The sequence below is a fragment of the Poecilia reticulata genome, chromosome 13 (genome assembly GCF_904066995.2).
Source record: "Poecilia reticulata chromosome 13, P_reticulata-male-v2, whole genome shotgun sequence".
Lineage (NCBI taxonomy): Eukaryota > Metazoa > Chordata > Actinopteri > Cyprinodontiformes > Poeciliidae > Poecilia > Poecilia reticulata.
Window position 1 is genome coordinate 2,446,702 of NC_088842.1, and position 23,036 is coordinate 2,469,737.

At 37.4% G+C, this 23,036-nt stretch overlaps 1 protein-coding gene across 6 annotated transcripts in view; it reads left to right on the top strand.

The window, feature by feature from the left end:
* Positions 1 to 10,959: 10,959 nt before the first annotated feature.
* bcas3 (BCAS3 microtubule associated cell migration factor) overlaps positions 10,960 to 23,036 on the top strand; it is a 386,651-nt gene continuing 374,574 nt past the window's right edge. For 5 of the 6 annotated variants that reach the window (XM_081614862.1, XM_081614859.1, XM_081614863.1 and 2 more), the window contains exons 1-5: positions 10,960 to 11,077; positions 12,550 to 12,644; positions 14,960 to 15,014; positions 16,639 to 16,714; positions 19,180 to 19,286. In XM_081614862.1, coding sequence (XP_081470988.1) covers positions 12,574 to 12,644; positions 14,960 to 15,014; positions 16,639 to 16,714; positions 19,180 to 19,286 — 309 coding nt within the window. In that variant the 5' untranslated portion in view covers positions 10,960 to 11,077; positions 12,550 to 12,573. The remainder of the gene's footprint in view (positions 11,078 to 12,549; positions 12,645 to 14,959; positions 15,015 to 16,638; positions 16,715 to 19,179; positions 19,287 to 23,036) is intronic. The other variant, XM_081614860.1, reaches the window with a different exon arrangement.

Genomic DNA, 23,036 nt, shown 5'->3' on the forward strand with positions numbered 1-23,036 from the left:
TTGACAGTCAGCAACAGCTACTTCTTCAAGGAAATCTCTCCACCTTGTTAACAAACAACTGCATTCTACTCAAAAGCAAGGCTCACATTTGATAATGATAAGTTTATCAAGTCCATTGTTTTAGCAGCACATGTTAGCTCTGTTCTTGCATAAATCTTCTTAATGTAGAGATCAGTTTATGATGTCCTCGGAAGTTAAACCTTAGAAATTAAAATTGTACTTACTTTATGCCATGCCTGACACTGTATCCAGACATAGTCAAATTAAATTGAATCTCTTTGTGTGATCAGTCTTTAATGTAGAATACTGTAGACTGATTGGCTAAGAGTTGGAGTCACTGGATGTGTCAGAAGAGTGACTCTCTTATAGTAACCTGACATTTTAACAAGAGCAACTAGTTGCTCAAGTATTTGGAGTGCATTTTGGAGCTTCAACATAGTTTTCATATCCACCATTTTGTGTCTCATGCACAAATTACATTGCACTACTTTTCGGACTCTGGGATCAACCAACCCCAACCTCTAGAACGGTTGTAATGAACACTGCAGAGTAGAGTTAAGATAAGTGGAGCCATGCTGCTAGATGCTAGTGAAAAGGCTATTAGTCTGCCCTTCCTACTTTAGTTGGGTTTAGATTAGGTGCAACCTCAAGGATTATAATTCCATTTTACAAAATGTGCCTATCTGTTTTCTATCACCTGTTGTATTGTACACCTTTCAGCATACATAGTAAGTACTTTGTACATACTGTGTATGTGATGCGAGATGCTGTGCCAAAATACAGGAGGACAGACTGTCTTCCTATCAGAAGATCTTCTACTTGATATTCATTACTCTTCATCTCAATATTGACAGGTTTTAGCAATAGTTAACCAGACATTTTTTCTTGCATCTCATCCGGCTAGGATCGACTGAAAACAATTTTTAAGCACTGACAAAGTAACCAAATAGTACCAAAGTGCTGCATTTCACTCTGGCTTCAAAGGGGAAGAAAGTTCATCCATCTTTAAAGAAATTCTTGCAGTGCAGTCATTGATGTATTTCAACCTGTTTGGTGCAAATACTTGGTTGTTTTTTTTCCCATAAACTCTCAATTAGAAAAAAAACCAACTATAACCACCTTTCTCAGAGTGTCCAAATATCCATTTGAAAAAGTAAACTTATTCTTTTAAATGGCATGTCCTGCTCACTGACCGGGTTACAGTCATGTTTTAAATGTAATGTTGTTGATTGCTAAGTTTGGTTGAAGTGATTAGTGATGAGTAATAATGTGGCAAAAGATTACCATTTGTATTTTTGTAGTCCGAATGGTAATAAGTGAATATACAAGTACTCAAGTATATTCTCTGGCTCTTGGTGTGAAGTCACAGCCTCTGAATTTGTCGAAGGGATGTGTGTGTGCTTGTTTCAGGCGCTTTAAAACAACACACTGACTGAGGGAAGCTCCTTGCTATAAGCACATTTTAATGGGACACACACTTACAATGTGTGTCTGACAGTATCTGACAGAGCCGCTGTGTGGCTTCGTGTTATAATGCTCTTACTCCTTGGGCCTGTTCTGTATGCATATGTGTGTGTATTTGTGCGCGTACGTGCATGTTGTCGCCCTCGTCCTCCTTGGCACAGCGGGAGCACGCGCATGCACTCACTGGTGGGCCCTGGGACAGGCAGACAATTAAACAGGTCAGCGTGGGGTAACCTCGACTGGCCTGCGGGGGGCGGTAGACACGCAGCTGGAGGTAGCAGGACAGGCGAGAACAGCAACACCTCAGACGGACATGCTCTCTGTTACACTGGCATACACTGAGGGACAGACACACACTCACACACACACACACACAGAGATGTACTCCCACACCTGCAGCTGGCCAGCAGGAGAGAAAAATGATTAAGAAGTTAGAGAGTTGAGGAGAAGAAGCAATTCCTGAGAATGACCTTAAATCTGAACCCATGGAACTGCACAAACAAAATCTGCAGATTTTCCCAATTCTTGATCATCTATATATACTTATTTGATGGGTAATTTTACATCTTTACTTTCCTGTTTTATTTTGTTGCCATGAAATACTAGACCCTGTGCTTTCTAAATGTTCAAACTAGCTTCAAAATTAGAAACATGTATGTCAATAAATCTGATCTACAGATGGACTGTAAAGTAGCCATTTGGAGTTTTTTTTCTAACTGCTGTTACTGAACACATTTTAACATGTTTTTGTTTTGTTTTCTTGCAGCAATGATAGTAATTTTCTTCTATGTTACAAAAATTAAAAAAAGACAGTGGCTTGCAATGTCTCAGCAAACTTCATCCATGCCTCCTCTGTGATAAAAAGCAGATTAAAGCCTCTCTCTGTGTGTTTGCTTGGTAACTGATTGCCGAGGCAATGCTATTCTTGTTTGCTGTTGCAGCCGAGGCGGAATTACCTCGATTGTGTACAAAATAGTCAATTAAATTAACTGTGAAAGGCTATTTATTTTAACCCGAGGATACATTTTTTTTCTGTCTTTTTCTCTCCTCATAGATGTTGTTTTGGGTGGGCGGGGGTAGGGGCGCATGGGTAGCAGAGGAGGAGAAATCGGCAGGAGAACAAAGAGGGAGGATGCCCTCAAAGTTTCAGGATCGGGATCATACTGCCCTCAAGTGGACAACGGAAAACTCTGCAGGAGCATATCAGGGTTTTCATATCCCACAATAATCTAAGGTCAACACAAGAGCTATTATTTTATCAGATTTCTTGCACACAGTCACCTCCAGGGTGATCCTAACATCTGCTACAAAACAACAGTACAACAGTATGACACCTTTACCACAGAAGACAAAACACATTGCTCCTTACGTTTTGACACCAGTATTTTCCAACCCATAAAACAAAACACATGAAGCCATCCCATAGGTGTGAGCTTATAGCAGAGTGTGACACAGAGATCCAGAGTCTCTGTTGTTTAATCTGGTGATTCCTGCTCTGTTTATCTCCCTGGCCACAGGTTCTCAATGTAGTGAATAGATTTGGGGACTTTGCTGGCTACAGGTTTTAGACTTCAGTATTCTGTTCTTTGACCCACTCTGGTATCTCTTTAGTTTTGTGAAACGTTGCTTCATCATGCAGGAAAAGACCTGCATCATCACTACATTGTACCTAAATTACTGAAAGGAATTATTCAAAGATGAGATTGTTTATGTCATGAAGCCTTCTTCAATGCAACTAAAATCTCATGTTCATCCCAAGTTGTTCATCCCCTGTCATTGATGGCTATGCTAACTAGCCTGAGCATTCATATCGGATTTGCAGATGGAAAAGCAGTAGAGGTCAATGAGGAGAGGGGGATGAGCAGCACCACATGACATTGTGATTGACAATGCTGAGATCAGCCTCCTGGCTCTGATTGGTTGTTTCCCTAAAATTAAGCACACCTGGACTATCCGGTGGAATCATGTTCTAATACACACCAGTTTTGGAGTGACCTAGTCAAAGTTTTGTTATGATCCTTGAGCGATAGGGCTTTGTATGCATTTGTGTTCTTGCTTGGCTCATTTCTGAGTTCTTTATTATTATTTAAAATGTCTTAATTACTTAATTTGTGTTCATTATTGCTAGAAAGGTATTGACCTGTAGATGTTTTTGTCTGATTCAGCTTTTTTTGTGTTTATTACTCATCTTCCATCTGTCTGCCTGTTTGCTTTCTTCCACAGCTGTTCCTAATCCCATTAATCAACTTGCCTGCATTCGATATCATGCTCCACTCTCACAGAGATTGGCACCAGCACCCCTCCCGACCCCACTAAGGGACCAGGGTGTAAAGAAAATGGATGGATGGATGGATGGATGGATGCTCCACTCTCACATCAGTGTAGCAGCTCACAGATTGTCATTGTTCTTTGCTTGTTTCTCACATCACTGCATGTCCTTCATGTACTGTTCTTCATCTGTAAGTTTTCCCTCTTATTATTTTTTTTTTTACATTTTCAATGATTATTAAATTCTTCAATAATTAAACAACAGAGACAGAGAAACTGATGCTGACAATACAACCTTTTATTTATTGAATCTCCACCATGCTCATTCCAAGTTCCTGTCTGCGTTTTGATCCTACCCTTAACGTACAAAACACGATCAGCTTAGACTTAAATACGATTCAGATAGCATGCCATGGCCTTTATGAGGCCTTTAGTTTCTCTTTGGGATCAATTAAGTATTTTTAATTGAATTGATACTGTGCCAAGGAAGAGTCCTGTAGTGTGGATCAGTTTAAATTCTTAAAAGAAAAGTGGGTCCAAATTGCTCAACAATAACCATTCAAAATGTTTATTGGCAGTTGTTGCCCCGTAGTGTGGTAGAAGCATATAGTAGGTCTAGGAGCCATCTTTTCACATATGGCCAGGCTGGTTTGGATACTTGTTTTGCTTAATAAACAAAATCATTTTCAGAAAAAGCCTTTTGCATTTGGTTATATATCTCTTATAACTTCTTTATTTGTCAGAAAAAAAGCAAAAACATTAGAAAGCTGTATGAAATACGTTTTTAATATCACAGTATATTGATATCTTTTGAGTAGCATTGTAGGTAGCCTGTGAGGGGACAACTACTTTTTCACAATAAAGAAAACACTTCCCAATGTAAAAATAGCTTTTTAAAAAAATTAGTTGTACTTTATAAACAAGGTATTCTCTAACATATTGCTTGTTCATACTGGGTTTAAATACACAACCATATGCAGCACAGTGTTGGACAAGCACTGCTCAGCAGCACACACATTTATCATCAAACAGAATTTTCCAAACACCAACTTTCATGTAAATGAAAACAAATAGTAAAAAAAAACAACAAAAAAAAAAAACACAATGGAGCAGCAGAAACATGAGGGATTGGACAAATGCATGCGTTGCAATGGAGGCTAGTTAAATGAGGCATGTGATGCACTGTAGTGCAATGTGTATGACAGTAAGACAGAGAGAATAATTGTGACTGTGAGATAGAGCAAATGATGTGCTGGAGGGGAAGTAAACAATGCCAGTTCCTGTGACAGACTGCACAACACTTTCCGACTCATTGACTTTGAATAATTTTTCACATCAAATGAAAAGTAATTACATCACAACAGCTCATCCTGAATGGTTTCCTCTCTCTGTGACAATGTCCCTCTATGTGTGCTTGCTGCAAGATCAACATAAATGTTGGTCAGGGATTTAATTGAGCCATTTATGATGTCAAGGAAGAGGTGATGCTTGACTGTCTGCAATGTAGTTAATGTAGTGAGAGCAGAACCCTGTTTAACTACAACAGCCATGGTGTATGGCTCATTTGAAAACCATATGCACAGACTGCCATTACAGGAACACAAACATTGGAAGTAAAAAGCAAACAGGTGCATTTTTGGGAGGAAGCTGAATATCTCTGCATACACCACTCTGGAGATCTTGTTATTCAATGATGACTGTGAACAAACAATTATATTTAAACTGATGCTCGCATCATATCTATACCAATCAAGCTAATCATGTCCCTTGATGATGTGTGTCACCTCTAATTTTAGGTTGATTCTAATAATTATGAGTTTAGGCTTAAACACTGAAAAATTCTGACACAAAATGAAGGGTTGAAATGAACTCACCAATATTATCACCATAATCCTTGGTCACACAATCATGACTCCAATAAATGACAAAAGGTAATATAAAATTATGAAACAGTAACAGCTTAGTGACATGATGCAAAGCAGCAGCAGTTTGGTCCACGGTTAAAAAGAAGCCAAGCAGTGTCCATGTGATATGAGAGACTGGAAATAGGGAAATCAGCACAATCAGATGCAAGTTAATATGTTGTTGGTACAAAACAACTTTGCTTGCTTGCTTAAAAGCAGAAAGTGTATGTGGAGAACATGTATGAAGACCGCAACTAAGAGCTCAGTCAGTTACATGCACAGCAGAAACTAGATTCTGCCCGTTTGGACAAGAATCTTGTGATTGAAAGAGATGGAGCTTCAATGTCATTGTTTAAAAAAAGGATGCAGCTCACGTGGTCACACGAAAACTTGAAACCGGTTATCTAAAATGTATCCAATCTGGAACCAGGTTTCAAAAATGATCTTTTCTGGTTTCCTAAAACACCAAATCCATGTGGATGCACAGTCTACACGATACAAACAGGTGCAGAAACATATAAAATCATCTCTGTGTGGATGGGGCCTGAGAAGTGCTTTTGCAGTTTCTACTCCTGGCCTGTGGAACATTTTACCTCATCTTATCAAATCTGCTAAAACTACTGTCGTGACCTAAACTTTGGAGAACTTCAAAGGTCCAGTATGTAACTTTTACACAGGATGTGATTTCGCACATATTTGTGACAACTATGTCTCTATGTCGTGACAGTATGTTATGATATAAATGTGATAATGGCAGAGAAACAGCTTACTGTTACAGAAAAAACATTTATCAGCCATCACTGATGGCTATGCTAACCAGCCTGACCAATCACAATCAGATCTGCTGATGGGGAAAAAGCTGTAGGAGCAGCAGAGAACAACCTGCAAGAGACAGCATTAAGACTGTGCTGTGCTCCGATTGGCTGTTTCTAGTTAGTGTTGGGTGTTTTAGTAGAAGACAAAAGGAGCTAGAATTTTCTTTACACCAGATAGTCACAAAATAGTGAACAAATATGTAAAAAATATATTTTCTATAGAAGTTACATACTGCAACTTTTACTGCATGGCATTCAAGTAAAGCCTGACAATGGGATTTGAGTTGTGTGAAATGATCTTTCTGTAGTTATTATTACTGCTTGTTTGGCTGTCCTGACAGTGCTTTGATGCAATTCTTGTTGTGTTTAAATTGTCTTATAAATAAATCAACAGGGACATTAGTATTAGTATTTCACACCATCAATACTCCCTATCCTCCATCATGTGAGCCAATATGTGTTTTTCTTGGAAATCCCTACAACTCCCTACTCATTACTGTGATGGCTGATATCAGGGCAATATTTTGGGCTGGATGAATGCATTCTTGTACGTCTCTGACCCAGAGAAAGTGCATTTTTGACCGTTTTAGTGACAAACACTGTCTGATTTTTCCCAGCTTCTGTGAACAACTTCAACAACAACATTCAACCAAATCAGGCCGGTTTTTGGACTGTGGGCTATTGGCCCATATGTGTTTTTCCCCGGAAAAGTGCGTTTTTAAACATTTTTATGGAAGTGGAAGAGGAACGAGGACCCCCAGAAATCAAGCCCAGACACGGACCACTGCATGCAGCCATTCTTGTTTCAGCTTTGCACTGTATGTTGGTTGTTTGAATATTATTTGTTAGCTTTAGAGCTTGTTTGGTTTCATTACTAACACACATTTAAAAAAAAAAAAAATCTATGGTTAGTAAATTATAATATTACTGCATTATTTTATTAGTTCTCACAATTTCAGTTTTATTCTCGCCCTTGTAACTATTATTATTGTATGTACATATATATATATATATATATATATATATATATATATATATATATATATATATATATATATATATATATATATATATATATATATATGTATTTTTTATAATGTTCCTCTTAATTCAGTAGTTTAGTTTAATGTTACTAGGTTAGCTAGCTAGTTTATTGACTGAAGTGTCTTCCTTGAAATGATGTGTTGTATTAAATTCTTATGTTTTGGACAGATAGTTGTTTGTATTTATTCTGTATATGTGTGTAGGACTTCCTGTTTAAGAATGCCAACGTACGAAGTCACTCCTTCATCTATTGTTCTATAATACATCATCAGACTAGTATTCATAAAACTATAACAGACAGAGAGTGTCTGTTATAGTCTCTGTCTGTTATAGACAGATTGGGATATTATTTCCCGATCATAACATGGTGTTTAACATTTTTGTGCAGTCCAGTTCAGTTTATTTATAGTCATCTCACAACACATCAACGCACTATACAAAAAAAAAAATATTTTGATCCAATCATGCCAATAAATCAGTTATCAAAAAATAAGATCAATGCAGTATGTGCCCAGGTGAAAAAAAAGTATACTTTAGTATACTAAATTTTAACATACTTTAGTATACTTTTATCGATGTACTTAAACTGTACTATTTTGGAACAACTAATTTTGTGCTTAGTATACTTTAGTATTTAAATAGAATTAAATTACAACTAATAGTATATTTTAGTATACTATATGTACTTTTTAGGAACTTCAAGTGTACTTAGAGTGTATATATTTCAGAGCTTTATTATACTTTGATATTTTATTTTGAGTGTAATAATTCTGTCTCAGTATTAAAAATATATATTTAATATACTTCAATTTTACATATACTATTAATATATTAGTATTTAAATTACACTTAATTTTTATTTTTGATTTCCTGCTATTGATAATAAACTACAATTTTAATTACTCGTGGAAGTCTTTATTCCTACGTACCTATTTTGTACTTGACATGCAAAACTACACTACAGTACTTACATTGTTTTAGGCTAAAATTACATGGGAAGATTAATTACACAAGATGCCCAAGGTAATTCAAATATTGTTTTATTACAGACATTTTAAAACTGTCTAATTTTAATCAAAACATTATAAACTTAACACAAATTCTAAGTGTTCAGGTCAAAAGTGAACACATGAACATGAACATTTAAGTGTGACAATAAAACATGAAAGTGAGGATCAACGACAGAACATTCCCGTTCGCTGGATCACTGTACCTTGCAAAAACCTACAAAAAAGAACAATAGAGCAATTAAACAGAGAAAGCGTTTGTATTTAAAGAGAACAGAAAAAAATAATACTTACAATTTTAAGACGTTTTGTACTCGCTGTGTATGTGACATCATCAGAACTGATGATGATTGGGACCGGATGCCTGGGGTGGAAAAACATTTCTGGGTGTCTTCTTTGCCTGTTTATGTTAGAAGTAGAAAAAAAATAGTCAGCAATGTCATAGAATCAGTTGATGTTGGCATTAACTATGAAGCTGTTTTAAGTGTGGACTTAAAGAGACAAACTACCTTAAAATCTTTCCATCCATGATCTGAACACACTGATTCTTGCAGAGTGGTGAGGGGGCTGGTGGTGCCCATCTCCAGCAGCCATCAGATGAAAGGCAGGGTTCACCATGGACAGTTCACCAGTCTATCACAGGGCTCTGAAAGCCAACAACTAAATAAAATGTATGAAAAAGAAATGTTAGATTAACAAGGAGAAAATTTTTTTCCAGTTATCTATAAATCAAATCATGTTTATTAAGCACTTGGTGTTGGTGACACAGCAGTTTTTGTTGTTGAAAATGTAGCTAGCTCCTCATTGAAAAAACAAACTTACATCATGAAGACGATGTGGAGGTTCATCCTCAGAGCTGGTTGGTGATCTGGTGGAGTCAGAGCTTCTTCTGAGACAGGAAAGTCTCAGAACGTCTCGTTTCCGGTGAGAGTTGGACGCCAGGGCTGCCCTTTGTCACCGATTCTGTTCATTACTTTTATGGACAGAATTTCTAGGCGCAGCCGAGGTGTTGAGGGGATCCGTTTTGGTGGCCTTAGGATCGCATCTCTGCTTTTTGCGGATAATGTGGTCCTGTTGGCTTCATCGGAACGTGATCTGCAGCTCTCACTGGAGCGATTCGCAGCCGAGTGTGAAGCGGCCGGGATGAGGCTCAGTGCCTCCAAAACCGAGGCCATGGTCTTGAGCTGGAAAAGGGTAGAGTGCCTTCTCCGGGTCAGGATGGTCGTCCTGCCTCAAGTGGAGGAGTTTAAGTATCTGGGGATCTTGTTCACGAATGAGGGAAGAAGGGAGCGGGAGATCGACAGGCAGATTGGGGCAGCGTCTACTGTGAAGCGGGCGCTGTACCGGTCCGTCGTGGTGAAGAGAGAGCTGAGCCAAAAAGCGAAGCTCTCGATTTACCGGTCGATCTACGTTCCCACCCTCATCTATGGTCATGAGCTTTGGGTCATGACCGAAAGAACGAGATCACAGGTACAAGCGGCCGAAATGGGTTTCCTCCGCAGGGTGGCTGGGCTCTCCCTTAGAGATAGGGTGAGAAGCTCGGTCATCCGGGAGGGACTCAGAGTAGAGCCGCTGCTCCTCCACGTCGAGAGGAGCCAGTTGAGGTGGCTCGGGCATCTGGTAAGGATGCCTCCTGGACGCCTCCCTGGTGAGGTGTTCCGGGCACGTCCCACCGGGAGGAGGCCTCGGGGAAGACCCAGGACACGCTTTCTTAAAAATTACATCATGATTATAATTTTTTTATTGTATGCAATTTTAATAAGTAGCAAAAGATTATTAAGGCACTTAAAAATTCATACATATTCCTTCATATTTTTTCACTTAAAGTATACTTTTATTTAATATATTAAAAGTGTATTTTGGTACAATTATGTTTTAGTGTGTTTAAAGTTCTAATTTCGAAATTGATACAAGTGTATTTTTAGTATACTTCAGATATACTTATAGGTGGTACACTTAATATTTAGTATACTTAAAGTGTACTTTCACAAATTTAAGTATGTTTGAAGTATACTGAAGTATACTTTTTTTTCACCTGGGTAAACTTGATTAAAAACACGTTTTTTTACATGTTAAAACTGTCACTATATCATGGTAGTGTAGAATGAGACAGATAAATAGTGAAAAAAAAAAAAGAATAAGCTCCTCCACACACTCCCAGGGCTGCTATTGCTATCTAGAAAGGCACCGCTCCCGGTCAAAACAATCATTCAGAGCCAGGAGGAAGGTGTAAATGCTGTCATTCACCCTTCTTTTTTCTGCACTCATTACTCTGTTCTACATCGGTCTAGTAAATATGTTACAAGTTGTTTTAGACACATTTTAGCTGTCTCCCTATGTTTCTAGAAGTTATTTTGCAAATATATTTAATGACGAAATCAGAAGTCCCGCCTTTACTGAAGCTTGATTGGCCTGGTAGCACCATTCCATTGCTCTGATTGGCTTTCAATTGCACCACGCAGTTCCGCTATTCTAGTCTGTTTGTGTTTTGACTGTTTACTGTGGAGCTCTTCTCTTCTCCTGTTCAGCTCTAGTTCGAGCTCAAAGAGGCGGACAATCAGCGTTTCCCGCTTCGGTTAGTAACTGCATTGGCCTGACAGTATAGGTAAACTAACAACTGTGTAATAGACCCAGATTGTTACTATGGCGTTCATCGCTGAAGAGAAATTTACCAGCTAGCTATTTGGCTAGCTACAATAGCTTTTGGGGGCTACCAACAGAAGTTCATCGTTACCTAATTAGGGTGATGTGTTGACAGTTGTCTTAGTTCGCCTTGTGTGTCTGATGGTTTGAGGTGGGGCGAGAGGGAGACACATTGAGGTGGGGAACACCAGGGGAGAGAAGCAGACCTGTCAATGTGATGTTGGGGTAATTTCATCTCAGCAGTCTGTCTGCCTGTCGCTGATAGTGTTGTGTTCCATTCATGTAGTCCACACTCAGACTGGTCTTTCTACTCTAGTTGGTCTTCATTTTCTGTTATGTTCAGCCAATGAAGACAACCAGTGTTGGTGTTCATGGTGTTTGGACCCCAGCTGTCCGGCTGACCTCTGCATGTCGCTTTGTTGGTTGGTCATGTTGATAACGAACTGTTTGTTCAGCTCTGACTGACCTTCTAATAAATATGGAATCTGCTTTCTTGCAATATGTTTACATCATCACAAACCTTTTTTGTTTGACATCTGGTTCTGGTTCTTACGCCAAGAAAATAAATCCAGCTGTTTATCAGTTTTTTTTTAAGATACAGGTAAAAAGTTTAGATTGATATAAGTCCCTCATATTAGTCCATAGTGCAGCATTTCCTACCACTGAAATCTACGATGTTCGTATACTGTGTCATTCTGCTGATACTACGCTATGTCCTAAAGAAAGGCCTACAATAAGCTATTTGCTTTGTGGGAAGATGTTTTATCATTGTGAGAAATAATTTTTGTTATCATCAAACTTACATTGCTTTAAATTAATAATGAAACTGCTAAAAATTGAAGTTTGTTAACTGTAGAACTTTGTTCCTTCACGTGGCTGGGTGAACGCATCTTGGTCCAAAAACTTTTCCTCTTCTGATGTAGAGCAGTGATTTATAACAGAATGTTCCATTTCTCAAGTCCATAGTCCATTTCATAGTTCAGGAGACATTTGTCCAAATCTCCCACCATGTTTACAGTGTGATGTTGTGATGTCTCTCCTCATTTCAGTTTTTTAATTTAGCTACCTTCCCGGTTTTTATACATTCTGAGCCTAACATATCTTTCTCCATAATAAATAAAGTTTCTGATTTAACTTTTTAACATTGAGTATTTAAACTTCTTAATTTAAAGAAATTTTGAAAAAAATCTTTCATGATCCTGACATTTTCCAGATAGAAATAATTCTAGTAATCTTAACAAACCTAAAAATGGAAATGTTCCAGTTATTTTTTTCCATTAATTCTTTTGCTAAAAAATGCTATGACTTCATGCGTATGTTCAGATCCTTATATTTGCTTTTATTTTTCTGATCCAACTATATATTTATGTTTTTGCATATGTTGTTGCCGTGTCCTCTCTTGAGGTAAAAAGAAGAAGCAGGAGAAGGATGGCGTCTGAATCTCCCCGCAGACCGAGTCGCTGTGCCGGGGGAGTTTTGGTCCGAGCTCAAGCTGCTACGTAAGAACAAAAACCTTTTAATCTCAGTATTTATTTAACAATCAAGATGCTGCAACTGGGATTGGATGATATATACACATAAAGTGCAATAATATAAGTGATATTGTTATGACATAATAACTAAGCAAATATATAGTATTAGTCTTTTTTTTGCTGTAGGTTCTAGCAAACATAGAACCAGATAGATTACCTAGGAAAAAATTGGGTTCATTATTTTCAATTTCAGAACATGGGGCTATTGAAAACGTTACCTCTGGTTGTATCTTTTAGTCAGTAATGAAACAGTTGCAGTTTATTAATAACTTTCCCAAAACCTCTTAATCCACTTCATAACATTTTCAGCAGCAATAATCAACAATCATCCACAGAATTACTGGCATGGAAATCATTCCACTAGCTATTACTGTGTATGGTGATATTGATGGCATGATAAATTTGCATTGTGTTGTGCTGCCCTACCTGCCACTCTGTGATGTTTAATCACAGGTCCACAACAAAGTAACTAAGTACAAACTATAGAAAATATTTGGTGTCTGTTAAGTTTGCAGTTGCTTTGTTGCCCAAATCTCAAGTCTTTAGCATCCTCTAATAGGTGTCTTTCCTGGATTGTTCTATATAAGGCAGAAAGAAAAAAAAAATGACATTATGAAAACAAATTGCATAGCTGTGGGAAGGATAGCACAATAATGTCATTGAAATTGTTTCAATTTTAATTGCAATTGAAATAATTGCAATTGAGTTGCGTTTATTTAATTGCAACAATTAAAATGCATAATTAGTTGTCGATTTTTATCTAAACCAAGTGAAATTGGAACTCAATTAAACAATTATTTCATAAATAAAATAGATGTATTTAAAAAAAATCAACATGCACATCAGCAATTATAAAAGTATTCCTATAATTGTAAATGGATGAATGAGAGAAAAAGTTATAGGTTTAATCTACAAAAAGTCAGTACGGAGGAAATACCGTATTTTCCACACTATAAGGCGCACCGGATTATAAGGCGCATAGAATAGACGCTACAGTAGAGGCTAGAGTTACATTACGCATCCACTAGATGGAGCTGCACTAAAGGGAATGTCAACAAAACAGTCCGACTCGGGCTGGGGCGTAGCTGGACATTGGGCACCCTTCTCTGTCCGCGCACAGCATGTTCGTGGAGAACGTGGTGCTAAATGACCTGCAGACGACCTGATTCTAGACTGTCGGTAGGTAGATAGGTCAGTCAAACTTTATTAATAGATTGCAAACCAGCGTTCTGACAACTATCCCAGCATGCACCGCGCGCTTCTTCTTCTACGGGGGAAAATGAAGTCGGCGGCTGCTTACTTCAATACTGACCTGGACCAATACTGACCTGTTGTGGCTCAGTATTGGTCCATATATAAGGCTCACCGGATTATAAGACGCACTGTCGGCTTTTGAGGAAATTGAAGGTTTTTAGGTGCGCCTTATTGTGCGGAAAATACGGTAAAATGTGCTTTAATTCATGTATAGAAAAACATCCTGGTGTAGTTGAAGTCGGAGGTAGAATTAAGTAAAGTAGAAATGATGTTGCTCTTGCAGCTTTAAATCAAAATTATAAATCACAATTTGGTTAAAGGTTTGTGCCACAAAAATGGAAATTTGCTAAAACAACTCCATTGTCAAGAATTAACAAATTACCGTTGTCTGAATCTAACAGTCTGTCAATTAGCCTACTGCATATTCTAAGTAAAGAAATGGAGAAATTTGTATTTGAACAGATTAAAGCATATTTTGAACATCAGTTATCTGCATGCACAGGCCTGCAATGTTGTTTTTAAAACTCCTGAGTCTCACAAAGTTTCTTTGTGTAATATGTGATAGTACATTATCACAGATTACACAAATTGGCAATATATACTAAATGGGTAGAGGTTTAGTGATTATTAGATTATTAGAACAGGGCTTACTATTGCAAGAGAAACTAAAGCCTTAATACTGTTTCATTTGAAATACTGTCCTGGTTTGGCCCACTGGACTTGGAGAATATATTAATAAACTCCAAATGGTTGAAAACGGAGCATCTCATTTTGCACTTCTTTGTTATTAATCTACAAGAATTAGAAAATACATGACATGTTTGGATGGTGTTTTGTTAAAGATACATTAAGCTACCCACTACTTGTGTTTTTTAGAAATATACAGAAATATACAGAAATTAGCAGCAGATGATTCAGAGTCAATCATTTTCACTGAAAATATTCTCTCCTCCAGGTAGGATCGGAACCATTTAAGAACAGTGCTATATCTCAGTTCATTGTTTTACTTGAGCTTTCTATTCTGGCAGGGAGCAGTCATACATGGAAAGTGTTGTCACCTTCCTGCAGGATGTGGTCCCTCAGGTAACTGTTTCTCATTTGTTGTGAAGGGGATGATTAGATGTATGTTTTTGGTACGCTGATTTCTCCAGAGAAATGTTTTCACATCTCAAAGAGTTTGGACCCAAAACACCTTCAGATGCAGTTACAGTATAAGTCACAACACTGAGCACAACCCTCAAATTTTTGTCATGTATTCCTTATTTCTTTTTATGGTCAACACTGAAAGCATGACAGTTGGATCATTTGTACAACACTGCCTCCTCAAAATAACTCAACACACAACTATTAATCTTTAAATTGCTGGCAACCAAAGTGAGGACAACCCTAACTGGAAATGACCAAGTTGTTCCCAATTAGACATTTTTTCTCCAGGTATCTCGGCTTCCTCCCACAGTCCAAACTGGTCTCCATAAGTTCTCCAGAGAGTGAAAGTGTGTGAGTGTGTGTGCGCGTGCATGCATGTGCGCGTGTGTTTGGTTGTTTGTCCTGTCTGTCTCTGTGTTGCCCTGCGATGGACTGACGACCTGTCTAAAATATATTGTGACACAATTATATCACAATATATTTTAAATACCTCAATAACAATATCACAGGCGATATTCCATATTTTCTGCTGGGGGCAAGAGGTGAAAGACATAGGGACTAGGATTTGTTTATATGTATATATTTCACAAATACAAAATAAATAAATAGAAATCTAAACTGATTTGGCTAACAAAAAACAGTCTAAAATCAGCTACCAAATGAAAATAAAAATTAAACCAACTGTTGTGGCTTAACAGAACAATAGTTTTACAAAATGTTAAAATGTTTTTCCACTAAGGTCTTTATTTTTTATTTTTTTAAAAACTCAATTATGTTTAAAACTAAGATTTAAAAAATATATTTTTAAAAGGAAACCTCCGTTTTTAAAAATGCTCACCATAATATGTCATATAAAAAACCTCAACACACAGTAGACGCTTGCACACTTCCTAATAATCTGGAACTTCATTTTCATTTCCCCCATCTGTCATTGATATCTCCAATGAGATCTGCCATCAGAAAGCCAGATTCATTGTTTCTAAACGTGTGAAATCTGCACTCCCAGAACACACTAAAATATGGAAGCATGCAACTGTCAAAAAGTTACTATGTGATCCTACAATGAGCAGTTCTCATTTGTTAGATTTATCCTGTGTCCCTTGTGACGCTTTGCGTTTGACTAGATTTTAGCAGTTTAGAATGAGGAAAAATAGAATGAGGAAAAAAACAATTTTTGAACATACATCAAAAATGTTTTTCTGAGTTATCTCATCCTGCTTTTCCTCTGACAACTTCTCTTCACTGATCATGTGGCAAGTATTACTTTAAGTTGATGCCTTTTACACCTTGTTCGTTATTTTGGGCATGCGATGGATAAGAAGGCCTCCATCTGTATTAGTTGCAAAGGGAAGAATTTTAGTTGAGTTTTTTAGTTTTATCCTGGGTCTGAGGCCTCAAGAGAGAGTTTTTTTCACCTGCTATTCTTTCTTTAATTGTGTTGCTCTCTCAAGTATTGCTGTTTTTCCTGAGTTGAATCATTCACACAGGTTTTGGACTTTGATACCGTTTGTGTGAATTTAATCTAGTTTGCTCACTGTCTTCTTGATCATTCAAACTACAGGCATATACTGGAGCGCCACCTACTGATGAGAAAGAGAAAATCATTTGGGTTCGATTTGAGAAAGCAGACGTTAATGGTAAGTGATGAAAAGGAGGAAATGGTGTCTGTTTGATAAGGGACTTTAACCTTTTTGTTATTTTGTACCTGTTTTATTTTTTTCCATCAGTCCCTGGTGAAGGAGAGAGCAGTGTTGGTAGTTTACATTTTGCTCACCTGTTCTTCGCTGAAGATGTTTCACTACAAACAAACAAAAACTGTTCAGTTTAGGTCAGGCATTGGTGGAATTCTAATATATCTTAAAGTCTTCATAACATTGCTAATAATATTCCACGTACCATGTACAATTCAACAAAAATGACTGAATCTGTTTGAAGAAAAATATAATAACGTGGTTGAACACATGTGGACGCCCTGAGATAAATTATTTTATCTAACACTGAGCACCTTTTGATCCAGCTTCAGTTTGTATGGAAAAAATATATTTTATAAAAGTTATATACTGAAGCTTTAAGTGTAGATAAGACCATGTTTCCATGGGGTATTGGGTGCAGCAAGCAACACCATATATTTTTGAGTCAGTGTTTTGATGAATCGCGTTACAACCAGTGAAGAACGAGCTGAGGACTGGCAGCAGAAGCAAACGTACCTCTGCAGAGAGCACAAGGACAGACAGCAGACGACTGATGCAACGTTGCTTCTTTGGGAAGATTTCTTGAAAATAGTGTTTCTTGTTAGGTAAAATCAGGGGTGAAAGTAAGGGGGTACGACAGGGTACTGCGTACCCCTAAAAAATTTAGGGGTACGCAGTACCTCTCTCTGGCAGTAGGCTGTCTGCTGTAAAACATCAATGATTCACTGTGCAGCCGTGAGTTCACCCACTAATCAGCCGTGACTGATTAGTTTTTCAAGAACAATCTAAAACACGACTTAATCAGTTAATAAATAACTTTTTTCTCATTTCATATTGTTTCTGAACTGTTCGTGCTTTACGCAGAGGTGCAACACGTCGATCGCGGAAGGTTTTGAGTCGATCTCGGGATTAGGTGACAAACTGAACGTCGCCAGGACGCTGAGACCAGCACGTCCTCCTCTGATTGGCTTAAAACGTTCGTAACTTTATTACAGAACAACAACTAAAAAAATCAACAAAACGTGTTCAAATTAATGACCCAACGACAATAATAATCTCAGTAATTATTGTTTCAACAAGAAGTTGCGCAATTCTGTGCTTTTAGGTACTATAACCAAATTAACTAGAGCAGGAGTTTAAAATGAACTAATCAACCACCCTGTGTTCATGAGAGGCTTATTAATGACCGCAAAATAAATATCAAACCTGCAAACCTAATATTGTAACGGACTGAATGTTATGTTTTTAACGTAATCTCTGGTCAGCTTGTGTAGCGCAGGCGGTTGCCATGGCAACGGGTGTGCTTAAATGCCAGAGAGACGGAGAGTAAAAGGGTGTGAGTGGTTTAGAGTTGATCACCTGTTCAGGTTGTTTTACCTTCGTCTTGGCTCATCACAGCCGCTGTAGTTTCTGAACGTTCAATAAACGACAAACTTGGACTAATTACCTCGTTCTTTGTTACTATCCGTCATTCACAACAAACATCAAACACTGTAAATATGTTTCATTAAGTATTTAACAAACAAATGGCTTCTACCACAATAATTATGTGAAATTAAATTTAAAAAAATAGTTTGGTGCTGTCGGGCTCAGAGTCTGAGAGGCTTTCCCTTTATCAAACAATTTTTTTTGCCTCTTATGTAGTGGAAATATTGATGCTGATGAGACTTTCTCCAAAATGATAACCTTTTTCAACCTTTATAGCTCCACTCCACTCAAATGACAGAGAAATAAAATCCAGTCCAACATCTGGTTTGAGGTGATTCCTCTGGAACCTGTTGGAGGAAAAATATCCCAACTTCAGAAGATGTGCTTTTAACTTAGAGCTCTGTGGTTCCTCCGGTCAGTATGAGAGTCAGGATGAGGAGGCACCCTGTTAGGAAAACGAAGTGGAAGCTGCAGGATCTTCAGAACAAACAGGTCATGATGCTAGGCTACTGATTATCCCTCTGTCTGGACACAGGATCAATATAACCAGTTTAAAAGCTAAAATAAATGGTTATATGCCAGACATGGAAAACTGGGATGTTCTCCATGCCATGATGTTCAGAATTTAGGTCTGATGGCATCTCAAGGTGTCAACATTGCAGCCAGTGTGCTGAGAGAAATACAGCTTTATTTTGTAACAATTAAAGAGCTACCCAGCTTTTGTCGCTTCGCAAAAAAATTCATCAGCACAGAAACTCCAAAGAAGCTATATATATATATATATATATATATATATATATATATATATATATATATATAATTTGTCATAGTACCCCCAAGAATTTAAAACTACTTTCATCCCTGGGTAAAATGAAGTGTCACCTTCAGTCATGTGTGGTGCAAACAGTGATGCTTCCTAATGACATTCATCTCTGGCGGGTTCAGTAGGTGGTATGATAGCCAAAGTGTTTCTGTTTCTGCAGACCCAGCTCGTAACCCAGAGTTTTTGGAGATGCACAGCGGTACCTCAGACCCGCCCCTCCTCCTCATGATTGGCTACGCTGATGGCATGCAGATCTGGAGCATATCTGTAAGTTCCACGAGTTGTGTGCTATAACCATTTTCACTTGCTTCTTTCTGTATCATTTGTCCAGAAATATTGAATTATTTCCACAGATATTTATAGGGGTATGGAAGAATAAAATAACCTAACAGTGTTAAACTGTTTTTAATGTTGTACTGGTTTGTTGTGTGTTCTTGATAGAGCCACTAAAAACCCTACAAATAGGCAAGCTTCACTTTTTCTGTTCACATCAGTGACAGTTTTAGAAGGAAACAAAGCTTTATAATGACGTTTTAATGTGCGGGACTCCTCATGTCCAGTTCAACTTTTCTTCTTGTGGATCTAAATTTTCTTTATGCTCAGTGAAAGTTTTAAGCTGTTCTAAAACAACTTTTTTGTGGTGTTTGCAGGATTAAATTCCAACACTGGGTTCAAAGGTCATTTCTAGCCCTCAACCTGTTGGAACATGTCCGTTATCTGTCCTTATGTCTGTCCAGTAGATGGCAGTGTTGACCATGTTAAGGATTGTGCAACTGCAACAGCCATTTTCTTTTTTTTTACTTTCACCAGAGTCCACTTGTCTTTGGAAGTGAGACAATTGTTTAACTTGTAAATGTTGAAGAGGGAAATAGCAAAACATGTGAAAATGTTTGAAAATATAAGTTTGACATTTTAATCAAAAGCAGTCAGATAAAAACATTGCAATTATATTTCATCACTACCAAAGTAAAGGATTCTGTTTTCTAAATCTGGATAAATACAAAGAAAAGAACATGTTAATTAAATTCTTAATTTATTACTAACAGATAAAAATTTAAACTTATGGAAATCGTACTGACATTCTTTAGATTCATCAAATCAAAATTTACATTCAGCTCTTTTGGCTGTAATCATGAATGAATGATAGAATTCTCTTCTAAATTTAAACTCATTCATAATTTAAACCAGCCATTTTAACCACTTTTACCCGTGGTATTAATAATCACAGTTTTTGTAATTTTACTATAATATATAAGATAAAAATCCCTTATTTCACAGAATCATTAACTGCTTTACAGAATAGTTATATGGTGTAGAATTATCTGATCCAGATTTATTTAGTCATGGTGCTGTAGATTAAACAAAGGGGTAACCTAAGTTAGTCCATATGAAAAAATATGTCACAACCACTGTACCACGCTGCTGAATGGAAAGACTGCTTCAAGTATTATGTGGTTTGTCAGATATTAAGAATATTTTAAAATTTATCAGACAATTGTAGAAATTTTAGGAATTCTGAAACAGCTGAAATAATAAAACATCTGGATAACACCCACCACTCCTCCTCCTCTTACTGTTTTTGTATAGTGACTAATAAAATACATATCATTTAAAAACTTGCTTCATGTGCTCAAGTCTAAATAACATTTATTTTCACCTTGTACAATTTAGTACATAATCATCTTGTATAATAATGTTTTGCATACTTATCATAAGGTTCAATAAACAGTGCTTTTCTTAAAAAGTCACCTCCTGGTTTTAGCACATCCACTATTTAAGAAAGGTTCTTCCTAGAGTGACTCATCGATTAGACTAGAAAGTTATTTTAACTCACACACTGCTGGGTTCTTTTAATTGGACAGGTCTTAGTTCTGTGACTTTATGCTCCCAACATGAAAATACCTTCTCACCTGAGGCAGTGCCCATGCTAGGACTCATTCAGGTGGGTACAAGGCTTTCCAGGGAATGTAACAGAGTTTTCTCATAAGTAGTTACCATCACTGAATCCAAGCCCTGAACCTTATAAGAGGCTTTAGATGCTGGAGAGTAATTCATTCATGAATACCTCTCGTCAAAATGGGAGCTTTAGAGGAATGCAGTTGAGATAAGAAGAATACACTGTTTCAGTTCATAAGCTGCCCATGCATTTAAAAGGACACCTACTAGTGTAGTTTAAAGGGTGACCACCAGAGGGTGATCTATTTGTTTGAAGTGAGAGAATATTCACTGTGAAATGGTTCACTAATCTTTGTAAGAATGTTAAAATTAAAATTCTTTGGAAAAGTGAACAAAATGAACCTACTAGTGGGTTGCTAGAAAATAATATGTTCTATTTGAAATATGTTCCATTCAAGCTTCCTTTTTTAATGTGGAGGATGTTATATGTAGAAGTCCATAGCAGGCAGACAAGACTGGCTTTTCTAACTCCAGCCCCAAGTCAGTCTTGGAAAATCATTAGAGGATTTTGTCAGCTCCATAACATCACAAATGACCCACAACGCTGCAGAGCTTTCTTTCACCGAGTATCGCCTTTCATGTAGAGACTGTCACTGAAACATGCAAACTTCACATACATCCTGTGAGATCTAAACACTCCAGAGTCCTTAATCAGCCTCTTTCTAAACATCCACAGGCCGCAGATAGAAGGACGCACTCTTTCTTTATCCGTGATCACACACGTTGGCCGCTGTGATGTGGCAACACCCGTGCTGCTAACAGATTTTGTGCTGCTGCTATGGTGGAGCACAGTCGTACAGCTGTTTTTACCATGGGACACACACCCCAGTGAAAATACACCCCTGGTGAGGAAGCGTCCTTTGCTCTCAGACTAAGTTGACAGTTATTCTGCTTCATGTAACACATCCTGGCCTCTTATGTTGCAATGCTCTCCTTCCTCATTGTTTTTCTTTCAGTTTTCAAAGTTTACAGGATATCTCTGGGTTGCGTTTTTTTTTGCTAGGTTTTAAGTAAGCACTGGTGGTGCCTCAGTTTCCATCTCTTGAGTGACTGTGAAGTGTTTGTGACATTTGCTAAGCCAACACCCTCTGTAATGGCCCGGCACAGTGTGAATGTACATGGCTTCGCACATACTTTGATGGACTTGTGAGATGGAGACTGGCTTGTTGTGTGCTGACAGGGGTGTAGAAGCGATGCAGATTACTGTCGCCTCACGCTGCAGAGGTGTCATTAAGCACTGCCTGATAAGAGGCAGACCGTCTCGGGCTCATTGTCTGTCTACATGTGTGTTGGGATGGAAAGTAAGATGTTAGTGAAAGTCAAAGCAGCAAAGATCTGTGTTTGAGAATTTCTCAACTGGATCGTCTTTGGGGAGATTTTAATAGATTAAATCCAAACTACTGTATTACACCATGAAGAAAAACTATGGAGACACAGGCCTTGCGTTAAATTTTGAAAGAGTGAATATTAAAAAAAAAAAACACACAACAGTTGCAGGGTATTTTGATTCTGAACTGTTTAAAGAAATGTTCAACATAATTTAACTGGTAAAATCCTGATTTTAGTTTTCAGTATTCCAATAAATTTGAAGAAAGTATAAACTAAAAAGTATTTATCACTTATGTTCAAGTAGAATTACAGACTGTAGTAACTAAACCAATCTCACCAACTAAAAGTAATAGATCTAGAAGAAACATGTGCATTGAATAAAATGCAGCAGTTGAAACCAGATATTAGCCTGCACTATAAAACGACAAGTTTTTCTTTTTACAAACTAACACTGGAACCATGAAGGTGACGGTAACCAGGTCTATAGCAACACATCCAACTTAGATGAGATAACACACAATAATTAGTTCATCAGAATGAGATGATTTTTGAGAAAACAAAGAAATTACTTTTTTTTTTGTTTTCACAAATAAGATTTCATAAATTACAAATAGTATTTTAAAGAATTAGCAAATAATGTAACGTAATATAGTCCAGGTTTAGTCAGTCAGTTGTAATGTCTGTTTTTATGCTTGTTTAATTGTAAGATAGTCTTACAGGCAAAACACTTTG